Source organism: Nematostella vectensis, chromosome 13 (assembly GCF_932526225.1).
Source record: "Nematostella vectensis chromosome 13, jaNemVect1.1, whole genome shotgun sequence".
NCBI classification, from domain to species: domain Eukaryota; kingdom Metazoa; phylum Cnidaria; class Anthozoa; order Actiniaria; family Edwardsiidae; genus Nematostella; species Nematostella vectensis.
In genome coordinates, this window is record NC_064046.1 from 10064775 (window position 1) to 10082401 (window position 17627).

The 17627-nt window shown below is 38.1% G+C and overlaps 2 protein-coding genes across 8 annotated transcripts in view; both read right to left on the reverse strand.

Moving 5' to 3' along the window:
* Window positions 1-924: 924 nt before the first annotated feature.
* On the reverse strand, window positions 925-13213 carry LOC5513820 (probable S-adenosylmethionine-dependent methyltransferase At5g38100). 2 transcript variants are annotated; one of them, XM_001634000.3, is made up of 6 exons: window positions 12117-13213; window positions 4358-4647; window positions 3802-4080; window positions 3543-3682; window positions 2123-2360; window positions 925-1242 (listed from the first exon to the last, which is right to left on the reverse strand). In XM_001634000.3, the coding sequence occupies exons 2-6, from the start codon at window positions 4605-4607 to the stop codon at window positions 1097-1099; spliced, it is 1053 nt and encodes a 350-aa protein (XP_001634050.1). In that variant the 5' UTR covers window positions 4608-4647; window positions 12117-13213; the 3' UTR covers window positions 925-1096. The 2 variants fall into 2 exon arrangements, with proteins under 2 accessions (XP_001634050.1, XP_032239251.1); XM_032383360.2 differs by having other exon boundaries at window positions 4358-4658.
* Window positions 13214-14808: 1595 nt separating this feature from the next.
* Window positions 14809-17627, reverse strand: part of LOC5513821 — a 31816-nt gene continuing 28997 nt past the window's right edge. For all 6 annotated transcript variants that reach the window (XM_032383346.2, XM_032383349.2, XM_048721024.1 and 3 more), the window contains 2 exons: window positions 17405-17579; window positions 14809-16888 (listed from right to left, as the gene is read on the reverse strand). In XM_032383346.2, coding sequence (XP_032239237.2) covers window positions 15318-16888; window positions 17405-17579 — 1746 coding nt within the window. In that variant the 3' untranslated portion in view covers window positions 14809-15317. The remainder of the gene's footprint in view (window positions 16889-17404; window positions 17580-17627) is intronic.

A 17627-nucleotide genomic window follows, 5' to 3' on the forward strand; every position in this document is an offset into this window, starting at 1 on the left:
CATACCTACGACTCAATATCCACACATACGATTCCATACCCACGACTCAATACGTACACCTAAAATGTGAAGATTCCCACTGCGAACCCAGGCTAAATGTAGAGCGTTGAAATATTGGGGGTTCTTCAAGAAATTAAGACCAAAATAAATTTGTTAGGACGTCAAAAGAACGAAATTTGGACAGACAAAATTAAACATTTTAAATCACGCCGGCTCACGAGAAATATAGTACCCCACTGGACGCAGAAAGTACCAATAAATCTCATAAGACAGACTGAGACTTACAGATATAGAACAACAAATCTGGTAGCCTGCGTATATCCGCTTTCAAAATTCTTATTGTATTACAATATATGTTATACAATAAGAATTGTGAAACGGGATTCACGCAGGCTACAAATCTGGCTAAATGAAATCTATAACGATGAAAGAAAAGACCCTCGACAAAGAAACAAATTGAAACCATTTGGGGAAATTAAATAGCGCTCACAATTATGAAGATTATCTCTCGCAAGTTAAAAATGTTAATCCAGGATTTGCGCTAACAAAGCTGATACTTAAGCAACCTTAAACTGGCTATCAAAACAGGACGTCACACAAAACCGTGCACTCCCCTCAACAAAGAATATGCCCAATATGCTTGGTCCAAGTCGAGGACGAGGAACACTTTATGATAAAATGCCCGGCATATAATGAATTGAGGGAACAAATATATAGGGCACAAAACAGTGTCTAAAAGCGATACCTCCTACCACAGCATTTTTGAAGGTGATCAGTTTAAAACAGGAGAGTGCAACCAAAAAAGAAATAGCTTAATTTGTTTGGGAAGCAACAAAAATAAGGGAAAGTGCTTTGTAATGAGACTTATAATGACATCGCTACAAATTACGGCGATAAAGAATATATTGTGAATAGGAATATCAATGGAAACCAATTGTTTTTTTTATTTTTTTTCAAAGACTTCTGTGCCGTCAGAGGAAACCATTTCTTCTGTAAGTGAGCTCTTCCCAGGCCACATGCCGCAACTCAGTTCATATCCTAGCACAGGATACCCGGTAGGACACCTGGAACTTGGCAGACGCCACTATCAGAATGTTTACTCTGACATCTCGATGAGCATATGGCAGTGCACGAGGTCCGCGAAATGGTTCTCGGGATTCTTCTCAACCTCTCTTTCGTATCTTCGAAACAGCTCATCTACAATTGCTTCCTTTTCCTTACAGGTTCTTTTGTCTGAAAGACCTGGAGCAAAGAAATAGGGGACATACACTTAGCAACAGTAGCAGGCAAGATTTTGGTATCTTTTATGCGCAGACTACCGGTCTTCCTGTGCTAAAAGTTGTAATAGTTTCTAAGCTTTCTGGATGATAAACAAAAACTGTAGACTATTTCACAGAGGGTTTCTTCAAACCTCTCCACCAATATTTAAAATAAACGCAGTGGCTATATGCCCGACAGTCGGGAAAGGTCCATAATGGACTAAATGCCCGACAGTTTTCAATTTATTCAAATAAACCCTTTACTAGTGAGTGTCCTAGTGAGTTCAAAGAACTCTATATTTGTCAAGAAATGGCAAGCCAATCCGAATTTAGATTTGTTGTTATTAAACGTTTTCTGTTGACTATGTACACTTAATAGAATCGTAATTTTAGTGAGACTGGAGTTTTCTGCTAAATGTCGACAGTTCTTAATTTGCTAAAATATCAGGGTAAATTGTCAACCTTGTGAGTTCAAAGTATTCTATATTTGTTTAGAAAGGGCAAGCGAATCTGGATTGAGCATTGTTGTCCTGCTTGTATACACCATAAACACCTTTCCCGACTGTGTTATTGTAGCAAAAAAATGCAAGTGTCACTAAAATAACGATTCTATAGTGTACATATACGACAGAAACCACTCAATACTGACAAAAAAGCTCAATTCAGAACCATTATTCCTTTCCTGACATAAGTATTTTTCCTTTTTCTTTACTTACCTGTAATAAACCATTTAATCTCTAAAATCCGTTCTACAACCAGAACCAGTTTGCGTTTATAAGGGCAAACACGGAAACCTTAAGTGAATCATTTGTGTTTTATTATGGACGCTCACAGTTCGCCATGTCTTACAGACATTTCCTTACCTGCCTTGAACGAACTATCACTCCAAACTCTAGTAGCACTTGCAAATCTTCGCGCATGCTCAGTTGGGTCTCCTATGCGGATCCATTTTTGTCGAGACGAGCAGGGTACAAACTTGGTTTCCATGGAGACCAGGTTCAGGCCTGCTTTTCTGACGGGGCTTTCTGGGTCCTCAAAGGGCTTTCTGTACTCTTTAATTGTTCGACAGTACAAGTTGAAGTTTGTTTTCAAAAACTCATCCTGAGGAAGAAGCATAAAATATTGCATATAAATTTGACAGTGAGCGTTTTTTCTACAAAAAATCTTTTGAAAAACGTTTAAAAAAATACAGAACTTAATCTATTTTTCCTGCACTGCTCTGTTGAAATCAGATTATTTCAAAACAAATAAGGACCCGGATGTATACAGATAGCTCAAGTCGCCTCAGGAAACCCAATATCATAACAGACCTTTGGTACCAGCGGCCAATCACGCGGAAAACAGCTCTAAGTTCGATTGCATTTCCTTCGTTATTTCGCTCGGCAATCATCGAATATCACAGTATTTGAAAGTCAGATTTGAAAGTCAGAACTCCAATACTTTCGCTAACGCTGCGCCTAAATTGGGAAACTCAACAAAAAAAAACTTGTTTTCTTTTCCACGAAGGTATTTCTTTATTCTTTTAGCAAGGCTTCCATCAGCAGTTAGACGAAGAGCAACTATGTTTGGTATGCTGTTCTAGCACTCCAATAATCTCATAACTATAGAATCACTTCCCTAGTACCGATTCTCCACTCGACGATAAACACAAATGGGGGAGGGGAGGGGGGCGCCAACAATAACACCAAAAATAAAACCACGAAAGACCAGACTCTAAGTCTTTTACCAGAAGAAAAGGCTGCTTTCTAGAGACAAGAGAACACTGTAAAGGGTGGATTCCTGGCACCCTAATCTTTCTCATTTGTTACTGTATGTCTTCATTCAACGATGGGTTAATAGGGGGCTAAGAGATCACGTGAACCAAAAAGTCATGTGATTTCTTAGCGCAAGTCCCATGTTCCGTCAACACAAGTTAAAACAAAAAAGGAAATGCAAAGCTAACAAAGCTGATAGAAATCACGGGGTGCGACAATTTCAACCCCCCCCCCCCCCCCTCCTCTTCAAATAACAAAAAAAACTGCCCTTTTATGAATGAATTCAAATGTTCTCTGGGATCGCAATCCCTTATCCCTTACCTGTAAATCAGTTTATACATCAGCAAAGGATTGTTATTGTAAATAGTTTCGTCAAAGATTTTGCTGTAAACAGATTTGTAAATAGCTTTTATTTATTTTGTTTCTGTTGAGGGCCATGCGTACATTATCATTGTGATATTAAAGTGAATCCCTCATTAAAAAAGGCATCTATCTATCAATCTATTTACCCCACCCCCCATCCCCTTACCTGGGTGATGGTGCCATCAGTAACCAGGCCTTGCCATAGCGTGGTCAGAGTTTCTAGAAAAGACTCTTTCATGTTACTAGTATTTGCAAGGGACTGTTCCTGATCTTCCAGGACATTTTGAACAAGGACCATCTTGCTACCTATTATTTACACGGGAAAATTTGCCAAATAAGTTGAATTCACATCAAACAAGGCAGAGAAGAATTTAGTCCATTCCCGTACTTAAAAAAAATAAATTAAATTATAATAGTACACGGACCGGATTTTAGCTCAGCAGCTCGGTGAAGCAGTATGGTCTCCCAGTCCTTAGCAGCCTGGCGAGCGAACGCTTCTTTTTCTTTCACGTCCGTGCCCATGATGTGACACAACGCCCCTGTGATGTCACAAGGCTTGTCACGCAACCAGTGCATGCATGAAGACGAAAAGCCAAACGTCACGCTATTGTCAGGTAGACACTGGCTGTAAAAGCTTGTTCCACACGTGGTTACAAAGACATTCTTGAAGTCTAGGAGGTAACTTGGTGGTCCAGGTATTAACCCTAGCAAAAAAGACTTAGTCTTCATGACTCGAAACAGCCCAAAGTCCAACTACCCTACTCACACATAATAATTGATTTTTATTTTGTTTTTACCATTTTGATTCATTTGCATTTTGAGGGTTTCTGAGCAGAAGGAAAGTGGAGGACATGTAACAGATCTTTATAAAATCAGCCCATCTATCAGCTCCTCCCCCAGTTACTGAGGAAAATGGCTGGTTGGACATTACCTTGCACTCTCATAAACAGACTGGACAGGATTTGAGAAACCCTACCCTACCTTGCATTCTCATAAACAAACCCTTGAAGTCATTGACTGGTTGATCTTCGTAGATAACGTGAATAGGAAGACTGTCACCATATCTCTCTCGCAGAGCCTTCACTATCGCGTACATCAGTGACATAGACGTACCACCATCCGCGCACCCATAGTCAACAATAGTGAACACGCCGCCATCATGCGCTGAGGATAGCGCGGCTTGGACTGCCAGAGGTATTGCTTCGTTTATTACTTCCCTTTCTGTTTCCATACTTTCAGAGTAATTTCCCAAGCCTCCATAAGGCAGATGACTGTGGGGCACCTAGCGCAGATTAGAGTTAGCATATGAAGGCACATATAAAGGTACACTATGTTACCATATGAAGGCACATTATGTTACCATATAAAGGCACACTATGTTATCATAATATATAGATTTAGGCACTGCCTAAAAGCGGAGCCAGCATAAACACCTTTTGTGTTGACTGATCAAAGGTATTATTGGGGGATCTAGGATCCTGCTCTCTACTGAGATTTATTTATTGTACCAACCAAATGGATCCAGGCCTTATTCAATAATTTAAATTATGCAGTACATCAAAGTTAACAAACACAATTCCTGGTGTGGATATGGCTGTCAAAGTTGTCAAGAGTCTAATGGTAAATTCTTATGTCCCATCATAGAAGTTCCATTATGAATATCTTTTTTTTTTAATCAAAACAATACTCTCACAAGCTTTGCCCTTGTGCAGAAAATGTTATGGATGTAACAGCATTCCAAAGATTCAAAATAATATATTTAGACTGTTTAGATGCCATACTGTGATTTTTATGTATTGATTTAGTGGCGATTTTCTCCTTCATTGGACCGAATATTCAGAAAAATGTCTGGAAATTAAAATCCAAAAATATATCTCCTTTCATGCATTACATATTGGTGCACCCCATTTTACCATATAGTGGCCTTGTTGTTGGTGGCCTACTCCCAAATGAATGCAATGAAGAAAAAACAGATTGAAAATGCTTCTAATACTTCTAATTTCAAACCAAACCCTTTCATTGATCTATGTTTGGGGTAGAGAAGAATCAAAGAATATCAATTGACTAAAAAATAATCGACGGGAGAGGAGATATAAAGTGAATTGACTCAACTTGAAAGGTTTGGTGAAAAAATATAACAGTAATGAAAATAATTTGATTGAGCATTTCTTGACATTTCCCCTTTCCCATTATCTTAACCCTTTCACCACCACAGGCCTCTAAAGAGGCCATGTCTTTGCTATCCAAGCTATGTGAACAGAATTCTATTATTGAAAAAGAACAAGGTTGTTGCTAGTGTTATAAAGTTTAAGTATCTTGCCCTAAAAAACCCTTCCCCTTAATAAAAGTTCCATTAATGTACATTTGTAAAGCTACATTCTGACAAGCTTTGTTCTTGCAAAGAACAATGGATGAAACAGGATTTCAAAGATGGAATATAGTGTCAGACACAATTTTAGATAAGATGCAATGTTAAAGATTTGCTGTACCATTTTAAATGGTGTTTTTCCATCCTCATGGGAATTAATATCTACAAATATACATCCAGTAATGCATTTTATTTTGGTGTTTTGAGAAACCCTGGATCTAACTATTCCAATGAAATAAATCTAAACATCTAAAATAAATGTAATGGGCAAGAGACTTGGAAAGAAAATCCTAAAAAGAAAATATAAGTGAAAGTAATAAATGAAAAATTCTAATTTAATAAATGAAAATTTCTAATTTAAAAATCAAATCTGTTCATTAATTTATTTTTGGTGTAGAGGGGAAATAGCAAAGAGCATCATTTGCATAAAAATAGTCAACAGGGAGAAGAAAAAGGAAGAAATATGACTCTTCCTTAAATGTTTGAAAAGAAAATATAATAACAATAATGTGATAATTATATTCAGTACTTTTCTAAAATACCCCTTTCCCATTATCTTTAGGTTGATAGAAAACTGTTTTCTTTACAGATTTATTATTTAAAAAGCAGAAGTTTGTTTTTAGTTATCTTGTTCTAAAAAAACCTATGAGTGTGTACTGCTGAATCACATAGTAATGAACTAGTCATTTGCGCCCCCTCCCTTATGGTCCCGCAGAAGTCAGGGGTTAATGTGGGGTTTTAGACCACTTTTTAACCAGAATATGTCAAGAGGGGTGGTGGTATTGACTGTTTTTGACTCTTAACTTGGAAACAGGCTTTTATTAAAGTTTAATCCCCTACCCTTCCCGGGGACCATGGGTGTGGGGGTATCAAATGACTAGTGAATAAGAACATCCTACTGTTCTCTTCAAGACATGATTTTTAATTCTCATGTCTTCCAGTCTTTAGCATTCATCTTGGCCCTCAGGTACATGTAGTTCCTGGTTCATAAGAGAGTGAAAACAATTATTTATTATTTCTTTCAAAACAATCTTTTTATCAAGCCATTTATAATCTAACTAATTTTCCACAACTCTTTGAAAAAAAATAAACACATGAGATGCAAGATGCAGACAATAACAACAATACATATTGAAAATAGGGGGGGGGTTTATCCTCGGTAAGGAAAATTTCTCTTGTAAGTTGAAAAAGCTGCTGTATCTTCTAAGGATATGTATCTTCTTAGGACTAAGAGCACAGGATATAAAGACAAGAAAGGTCTTCTTTAGCAATATTTGACAAATGCAACACGATATTGGTTAGCCTTTATGAAATATCTCAACACAATCAATCTGCCCTGAAGAAGTCTTATTAAAGACGAATTCCAGTTTTTGTTGTATTGTATTTTATTCAACACAATCAAGAATATAGATAAAACGAAGAATGTCAAAACAAAACCTGTTATGCTTAAATAATTTGATTACTAAGTTAAGTACTCGCATTCTCAAAGCATACAAAAAGGACAACAAAAAGCCTAATAACTGTCATATCCTCAATAGACAATACAAATCGTCGTCCGAAACTCACCTTGCATTGTTTTTTTTGTTTTTTTGGTCGCTTTCTTGGGGTTCTGTTCGCTTTTTAATGTGAACTGTTACTTGCTTAAATTTACTAGCTAAAACCAGATAAATCTTGGCGTGAATGAATGTTAGTAGATCTCCTCTAGTTGACTTTATCCTTAAGTCACAAAATTTGAGGCAAAATAAATAATTATCGCATAATCGACAAGAACTTTTTTCCTTGCTCCGTGCTTGTATTTAGTCGCCATTTCGGGGACGAGTGGGGCCTGGGAGTCGCGCGGCTGACTGACTGGCTGGCTGGCTGGCAAGTGACACCACAGGGTACCCGCGCGATGACCACAAAAACCAAGTCGCATACCTATACCATATTTCTATGCCTATGGGGCTACACGCGCGGCCTGCAGCCGCGCTTGGCTCCGCTATAAAGGCACACTATGTTATCATATAAAGGCACACTATGTTATCATATGAAGGTACACTATGTTATCATATAAAGGCACACTATTTTATCATATAAAGGCACACACTGTTATCATATAAAGGCACGTTATGTTACCATATAAAGGCACACTATGTTATCATATAAAGGCACACTATGTTATCATATAAAGGCACACTATGTTACCATATAAAGGTACACTATGTTATCGTATAACGGCACACTATGTTATCATATAAAGGCACACTATGTTATCATATAAAGGCACACTATGTTATCATATAAAGGTACACTATGTTATCATATAAAGGCACACTATGTTATCATATAAAGGCACACCATGTTATCATATAAAGGCACACCATGTTATCATATAAAGGCACACTATGTTATCATATGAAGGCACACTATGTTATCATATAAAGGCACACTATGTTATCATATGAAGGTACACTATGTTATCATATAAAGGCACACTATGTTATCATATGAAGGCACACTATGTTATCATATAAAGGCACACCATGTTATCATATAAAGGCACACCATGTTATCATATAAAGGCACACTATGTTATCATATAAAGGCACACTTTGTTATCATATGAAGGCACACTATGTTATCATATGAAGACACACTATGTTATCATATAAAGGCACACCATGTTATCATATAAAGGCACACTATGTTATCATATAAAGGTACACTATGTTATCATATAAAGGCACACTATGTTATCATATAAAGGCACACTATGTTATCATATAAAGGCACACTATGTTATCATATAAAGGTACACTATGTTATCATGTAAAGGCACACTATGTTATCATATAAAGGCACACCATGTTATCATATAAAGGCACACTATGTTATCATATAAAGGCACACTATGTTATCGTATAAAGGCACACTATGTTATCATATAAAGGCACACTATGTTATCATATAAATGCACACTATGTTATCATATAAAGGTACACTATGTTATCATATAAAGGCACACTATGTTATCATATAAAGGCACACTATGTTATCATATAAAGGCACACTATGTTATCATATAAAGGTACACTATGTTATCATGTAAAGGCACACTATGTTATCATATAAAGGCACACCATGTTATCATATAAAGGCACACTATGTTATCATATAAAGGTACACTATGTTATCGTATAAAGGCACACTATGTTATCATATAAAGGCACACTATGTTATCATATAAAGGCACACTATGTTATCATATAAAGGTACACTATGTTATCATATAAAGGCACATTATGTTATCATATGAAGGCACATTATGTTATCATATGAAGGCACACTATGTTATCATATAAAGGTACACTATGTTATCATATAAAGGCACACTATGTTATCATATGAAGGCACATTATGTTATCATAAAGGTACACTATGTTATCATATAAAGGTACACTATGTTATCATATAAAGGCACACTATGTTATCATATGAAGGTACACTATGTTATCATATAAAGGCACACTATTTTATCATATAAAGGCACACACTGTTATCATATAAAGGCACGTTATGTTACCATATAAAGGCACACTATGTTATCATATAAAGGCACACTATGTTATCATATAAAGGCACACTATGTTACCATATAAAGGTACACTATGTTATCGTATAACGGCACACTATGTTATCATATAAAGGCACACTATGTTATCATATAAAGGCACACTATGTTATCATATAAAGGTACACTATGTTATCATATAAAGGCACACTATGTTATCATATAAAGGCACACCATGTTATCATATAAAGGCACACCATGTTATCATATAAAGGCACACTATGTTATCATATGAAGGCACACTATGTTATCATATAAAGGCACACTATGTTATCATATGAAGGTACACTATGTTATCATATAAAGGCACACTATGTTATCATATGAAGGCACACTATGTTATCATATAAAGGCACACCATGTTATCATATAAAGGCACACCATGTTATCATATAAAGGCACACTATGTTATCATATAAAGGCACACTTTGTTATCATATGAAGGCACACTATGTTATCATATGAAGACACACTATGTTATCATATAAAGGCACACCATGTTATCATATAAAGGCACACTATGTTATCATATAAAGGTACACTATGTTATCATATAAAGGCACACTATGTTATCATATAAAGGCACACTATGTTATCATATAAAGGCACACTATGTTATCATATAAAGGTACACTATGTTATCATGTAAAGGCACACTATGTTATCATATAAAGGCACACCATGTTATCATATAAAGGCACACTATGTTATCATATAAAGGCACACTATGTTATCGTATAAAGGCACACTATGTTATCATATAAAGGCACACTATGTTATCATATAAATGCACACTATGTTATCATATAAAGGTACACTATGTTATCATATAAAGGCACACTATGTTATCATATAAAGGCACACTATGTTATCATATAAAGGCACACTATGTTATCATATAAAGGTACACTATGTTATCATGTAAAGGCACACTATGTTATCATATAAAGGCACACCATGTTATCATATAAAGGCACACTATGTTATCATATAAAGGTACACTATGTTATCGTATAAAGGCACACTATGTTATCATATAAAGGCACACTATGTTATCATATAAAGGCACACTATGTTATCATATAAAGGTACACTATGTTATCATATAAAGGCACATTATGTTATCATATGAAGGCACATTATGTTATCATATGAAGGCACACTATGTTATCATATAAAGGTACACTATGTTATCATATAAAGGCACACTATGTTATCATATGAAGGCACATTATGTTATCATAAAGGTACACTATGTTATCATATAAAGGTACACTATGTTATCATATAAAGGCACATTATGTTATCATATGAAGGCACACTATGTTATCATATAAAGGCACACCATGTTATCATATAAAGGCACACCATGTTATCATATAAAGGCACACTATGTTATCATATAAAGGCACACTTTGTTATCATATGAAGGCACACTATGTTATCATATGAAGACACACTATGTTATCATATAAAGGCACACCATGTTATCATATAAAGGCACACTATGTTATCATATAAAGGTACACTATGTTATCATATAAAGGCACACTATGTTATCATATAAAGGCACACTATGTTATCATATAAAGGCACACCATGTTATCATATAAAGGCACACTATGTTATCATATAAAGGTACACTATGTTATCGTATAAAGGCACACTATGTTATCATATAAAGGCACACTATGTTATCATATAAAGGCACACTATGTTATCATATAAAGGTACACTATGTTATCATATAAAGGCACATTATGTTATCATATGAAGGCACATTATGTTATCATATGAAGGCACACTATGTTATCATATAAAGGTACACTATGTTATCATATAAAGGCACACTATGTTATCATATGAAGGCACATTATGTTATCATAAAGGTACACTATGTTATCATATAAAGGCACATTATGTTATCATATGAAGGCACATTATGTTATCATATGAAGGCACACTATGTTATCATATAAAGGTACACTATGTTATCATATAAAGGCACACTATGTTATCATATAAAGGTACACTATGTTATCATATAAAGGCACACTATGTTATCATATGAAGGCACATTATGTTATCATATAAAGGCACACTATGTTATCATATGAAGGCGCACTGTTAAAACTCACGATCAGCACGTTCGTACCAAAAGCAAATCTCAGGTAAGGGAACTTAGTACTTCCTAACAGTTACTTGAGGGTTTTTAGATAATTTATTAGAGTATTTGACGTAGACGGTAAATGGCACCCAAAATAATAACCTTTCTTAATAAAATGGTTATTCTTTGTGCCGTACCTCCCATACCCCCACCCCAGCCCCCTCCGCTTCCCCAATCCTCTCGGGGCCGTCCTACCCTGCCCTTATGTGTTGCTAGGCTGTCACGCAATTGTTAAATCGTAACAAAACATATAGGAGGGCTTGATTTCTAATAAAGTTAATAGATATAAATTCTGTGTTATTGGAGAATCTTAATTAACATGCTAATTATATTCTATTAGATGTTCATAGAAGCGAGAAATTTGAATTAAAAATGTGTTCATACTTCTCATAGACATTATAATATAATATAGGTTCGGTGTCGTGCAACAAAAGGTCAAGTTCTGTAATCAAGCAAGACTTTTAAAACGTACGTTCCAAATCAAATCCCTAAACTATTTCCTGAAGCAAAATTAGAACAAAAAATCCTGATCCTATGCACATACTAAGACCTGTTAAAAAACATGTACCAGCTTTAGTATCAAAATCCTACTTACATCTGATTGCCTGGTGTGCTTGTAAATACGGCTTGTCATCCGATGGATGTGATCTTGCTATTACAAACAAGTATTCTTTAAGCAGTATAATAAAAAAGTAGAACGTCGCCTCTGAAGATGTAACTTGATTGATTGCAATGCAAGCGATGTCTCCTGTGGTAATGCCCGCTTAGTAGCCGATCTTAGTGTCACGCACGCCTTCCTTCTGCTAAGTAGGCATGGTAATGGTCTGAACTGTCACGCCATCCACGTGGCTGTCACGCTATAGTTTCACGTTAATTTTATGTTGTGAAATTCATGTCTATTACCCTCTTAGATGCTTTTTTAAGACGTGAAACTAGACCATTAGTAAATGAGCCTTACTGCAACTGTTTACGGAGCAGCACCTAAGCGCAAAGTGGCGGTTAACATCGCAGTTTTTTTAAGCTCTTGCTTCATTTAAGTGACATCATTTAAGCTACTCGGCGTGTACATTTCCAACGATCTGACATGGGCTGCTCACTGCGAGTACGTAGTGAAGAAAGCTAACAGGCGCCTTTACGCAATAAGGCAACTCAAGAAGAGTCGTGTCCCACAAGGGGACCTTGTTAGCATTTACTGCTGTCTCGTGCGCTCTATCCTGGAGTACGCATGCGTAGTCTTTGCCAACCTTCCAAAATATTTATCGCAAGATCTGGAGCGGATCCAGAGGCGCGCTTTGGCTATCATATTCCCATTTATCCCCTATGCGGACGCGCTGGCCAAGGCTGGTATTCCCACCCTTGAGGAGCGCAGGAAAATAGCATGCAGTAAGTTTATCCGTAAGGTCACTCCTGACAATCCACTCCATCTCCTAATACACAAACGCATAATTAACCAGTCCTCGCACTACAACTTAAGACCTAAAGACCATGTCACTCTAGCAACCAAAACCGACAGGTTCGGAAATTTTGTTAGCGTAAAGTTTGCAACCTCAGGCTTGGAGTGAATTATCAATATATCATGTGTAAATTATATGTTAATTATATATTTATATGTATGCGTAATTGACCGTCACTGTAATTCAGTCCATGGACTGCGAAAGTGAAAAATAAACTAATTATTATTATTATTATTATTATTATTCCCAATTGTGAAATTCCCGAATGCAGAAAATGGTAGCCCAAGGTATTTGGACATGCGGACATTTTCGAAGACCCTGTCTCGATATTGAAATTTCGTTCCATTCATTTTAACACCGGCGTTATTAAAGATACATGCCTTTATTATATACATACCGAGATTTACGCGCCAAAAACCATTGTGATAAAACTTCGCGCTAGAGAAGCCAGCTGATTGGTCGTACGATTTTTTCCACTAGTGAAAAACGCCATATCGGCGTTCCGATTGGCTATATCATTTTTTTTATTTGTGAGCAAAATCGACGACTCGCTCCAATGTGTGTCAGTTCGCTCGCCATTCCTTTTTTACTTTAGTAAGATATATTTTGATACAAAGCAACGAGTGAATAAAAACTGTACAAAGCGCTTTCCGTGCTGTATTTTGTTTATTGCTCGGAGCGAGCGTAGCGAGCGGGGAGCAAGTCTAATTTTGTAGTCGATCGTCTTTTTTGTGTGGGTTCCCTGTGTTACATTACGGCGCATGCGCAACAGTTTAGTAGAGTCGATGCCCCAAAAATCGCTTTTGGTTGTTCGGACTCCGCGTCACGTGGTCTTCTCATCTTGGCGAGGTTTTTTTGGCAAGTTCAAGCTTATTCAAGCTATAACTTGTCTAAATTACCTTCGTATAAGTTCCCGCGGCTTTCAAAGCGATTTTTCACTGGTGTGGGATCATTTTCACTGCAGTTTTCTAGAGTTACAGAGCGAATTTAGCATGAATATCCATCGATAAGGACTGGCGATGCTGTCAACAAAAACACGGGACGTTTGGCGTTGCCAAATATTCCCAGAAATTTGTGGCTGCCTGTTGTCAAGTCTGCTCCGATCTGGAGTTTTTATTTGCCCGATAGTCAATTCGAGAGTATTTTTGTTAAGATAATTTGAAAACTAAAGTATTTTTCCTTTTCAACATTTTAGCGCAACCCGCTCATTGGTAAAATAGGCCTAACCGAAAGTACTTGCTTGATGTAGTTGTATGTCGAACCTGCGTTTATGAGAAAATAGAATCAAAAGTTGAGTATCCGAACGCGCTTCTAACGTAGCCCACGCTAGTCACACATGGTAATCGACAATAGCTGTCTTGTTTGTTTCATATGTGACAAAGTTGCACGAGCGGAACTGAGATCCCGGGTTGTGCATTTCGTACAGATATCTCTATTCTATGAGAACGCTTTCTGTGAAGATGTGAACTCTGTGAACGCTCCCTCCCTCCCTCCCTCCCTCCCTCCCTCCCTCCCTCCCTCTCTCCCTCCCTCCCTCCCTCCCTCCCTCCCTCCCTCCCTCCCTCCCTCCCTCCCTCCCTCCCTCCCTCCCTCCCTCCCTCCCTCCCTCCCTCCCTCCCTCCCTCCCTCCCTCCCTCCCTCCCTCCCTCCCTCCCTCCCTCCCTCCCTCTCTCTCTCTCTCTCTCTCTCAAAAAAATAATTTCCCCCTACCCTCTTTGTCAATGAGCCAAACCCCTTTAGTAAAAAGCTAGATCCTCCCCTGCATTTCAAACTTGGTAAAAAAAACTTCTAGAAAACCCAAATGTTAGTTTAGAACAGGATGAATACAACGTATTCGAGGGGCTTGCTTTTATTTATTGATTTTATTTTTCGGCCGAACTGTGTATGATTGCGTGATATGAATAGCATGTGTGACAAATGCTTTACTATCTAGAACTTTATGTAAATGAGATGTAAATGCCAGTAGCTGACAGAATCCAATAAATCCTTAAAATAATGATTATGGTAAATCATAGCAATTTATTTTTTTGTCTATATCGAGTATTCGTAATACAGGTTCAAAGCAGGGGGAGGGGCACTTGGGTCAGGTGCCCCCGCAATATTAAAAAAAAAAACATGAACAGTAGGGGCGTGACTTTGCCTCTCCCCCTCCCCCCTGAAAAAAATGTTTTTCTCTTTATGTTTCTGTATTGTGCCCCTCCCCCCCTCCCCGAATTTTTTTTTAATGATTCTGAATTTTGCCCCTCCCCCAACTTTACGTGGCCTGCTGCAGCTCTGTAGTATAAACTATTATCCTAATTTTCATAAGAACAATAGTGTCACGCAAGTTGGACCCGGGCACCTTAAAATTGGGTGTCATCCTCCAAATCGTCGCTATCATCTAACGGATTCACATGAATAAGCGCATGACAGCGGTTTCTTAGTGAGCCCCGACCTCTCCGAAGTAAGATCATGCCATACAAAGTGTCCTCAATTTCGTCAAGGAGCAGAATTCGCGACACAAGGCTATGAAATCTGCTCATCTTTTCCTTGACAGTTAACTTTGGGTTCCTTTCAGTAGTTTTCCCTTCAGTGGTATATTCGCGATTGGTGTCTTTGATCGGCGAGGCACGGACATCCTCTACAATTGTCTGAACACTTGCTAGGCTTCCTATTTCGTTTTCTAAAGATGCTTCGGGGATTCCCGATGGCTGCACGATGTTAATTCCGAACAAAGCCCGAAGTTTATCCCCGATAAAAAGCATCAGTTCGGGGTCGGTCGCCTTTGTGAATGCACTATCGACAGGTCTCTGAAAGAACGCATTTATAATGGATATGAAGATGTTCAGTAATATGAAGACCACTAGGATGTTAAACCCGACGAAAAGTAATGGTCCCATGACGCGGTCGCCATCTTTAAGGTCGTTGTAGTATGTCGACCCCAGCAGAGCGTTCAGAGAGGACTGGAACGAGGACAGAATCGTATGAAAATCCTCAAGCTTTGTGCCGAATACGATGTTTTCAAAAATCACGAAAGGCATCAGCCACATTGTAAACTCTACCATAAACCAGGACATATCGGTTGAGAACCTAGCAAAAACGTTGTCTAGAAGTTTGATATAGGCCTGGTACTTTAGCAGACGTAGAAATTTGATCGTCGTCAAGAATACTACAGCGGCTACCAAGCATGCGTCAACGTCGTTGAGGAAGACGGTGACTTGGAAGTTCACAAAGACGAGAGGGTTCAACTTGAGATCTTTCATAGTTGTCTGAATACTCGCTAACTTGATGAAATACATAGAGATGGATGCAAGACCAAAAAGGACTTGAAAAATATCAACCCAATTCCAGAAATACTTAAAGAAGAGCGTTCGCTGCTTGTAAATGCGCTTTATAAGAAGGTACAAAGACCCGATGATAACTAAGACGATGATGATTTCGGAGGCGATTAACAGTGTGGAGTATGTATTGACATAACGATATACCCTCACTGTGTCGATTTTGCTGTAAGGAATCATGCCTCCCATTGGTAGAAACTCCACAAGGATGGTCACCGCACTGAACAAATTCTGTTGCGCATTGTAGACCACGAATTCCAATAACACAGCTCGAGTGTGCCGGTCAATCCAGCTATTCGAGTAGAGCTCATCCAACACCTGGTAAGCCTTCGCAGGATAGTAACCTAACTCTGCCACATATCCTCCCCCTGGATAAATATTTGTCACGCCCCACACAGGGAGCCCATTCAAGTCTCTGGCACTTTGGTAGCGCCAGTGTTGTGGGCACTCTTCAAAGCTCACGTTGTTCCGGTCGGTCCCGGGGTCCAGTGGCTCCCAGCCTGGTTTGTAGAAGTCTTTGTCCTCGTGGTTAAGAGAAAAAGAAGGATAACACGCGCCTGCAGTATCGAGCAGCGGATTCCAGCCAGCGCATGTGTCTAAGATAAAATAAAAATATTAGAAGGCTTAAAAGAGACTTAAAAGAGACTTAATAAGTATTTAGAAAAAATCGTTAAGTACGCTTTACTGTGGTGCTGTATGCTGAAGAAAGCTGAAGGAATAAATAAAGAAATAAGGTAGGCGAAAAAGTGAGGCATGCTAGGAGCGCTGCTTTGAATGGATCTTTGAGAAAGGCAAAACAACGAAAATGCCTTGAAAATGTTTCGCGCTGAACGGAAAAGGAGGAGGAGGGGTTAGAGTGGGTTTGGTGACCCATTCGAACGCTGATTTGGAGGCGCGCGATTATTTCAATTCAGAAAGGAGGGTCAACTTTATTCAAAATTGCAGTAGAAAGTTGAATTGCCATGAGTTTTAAATAAAACTACATTTGGTCTTAGCGGACTGCTAAGGCGCACTGTACTGAAACACAGCTTGCATGATTGGGAGAAGATTATTTATGACATCGATTTAAACGCACAAGGCGAGCGCCACCACATCCGTCTAATGCACTTTACCTTGTCTGACCCTGAGCTGTCTGAGCCGGGACAACCCAACAAGGAATGACGCCCGATCAGTGATAAACCCGTCCAGACTTGCTTCACTTTCAGCACCATTGTACCAGAAGCCCACGAAGATCATATGAATAATCTGTTTTGAAAGCCAGTCCCAGTACTGATCGTGTTTCAAGCCCTGAGGTAAAAAAAAGACAAAAGAATCGTTAGCAGAGTTGAGCCCCAC

Excerpts from the sequence above, each read along its gene's own strand:
- LOC5513820 (XM_032383360.2), bottom strand. The coding sequence starts at position 12,155 with ATGACAAGCCGTATTTACAAGCACACCAGGCAATCAGAT. Across the intron at positions 4,659-12,116 it reads AGCACACCAGGCAATCAGAT|GTGCCCCACAGTCATCTGCC; the intron begins GTAAGTAGGATT and ends AATCTGCGCTAG. Across the intron at positions 1,243-2,122 it reads TGATAGTTCGTTCAAGGCAG|GTCTTTCAGACAAAAGAACC; the intron begins GTAAGGAAATGT and ends TCTTTGCTCCAG.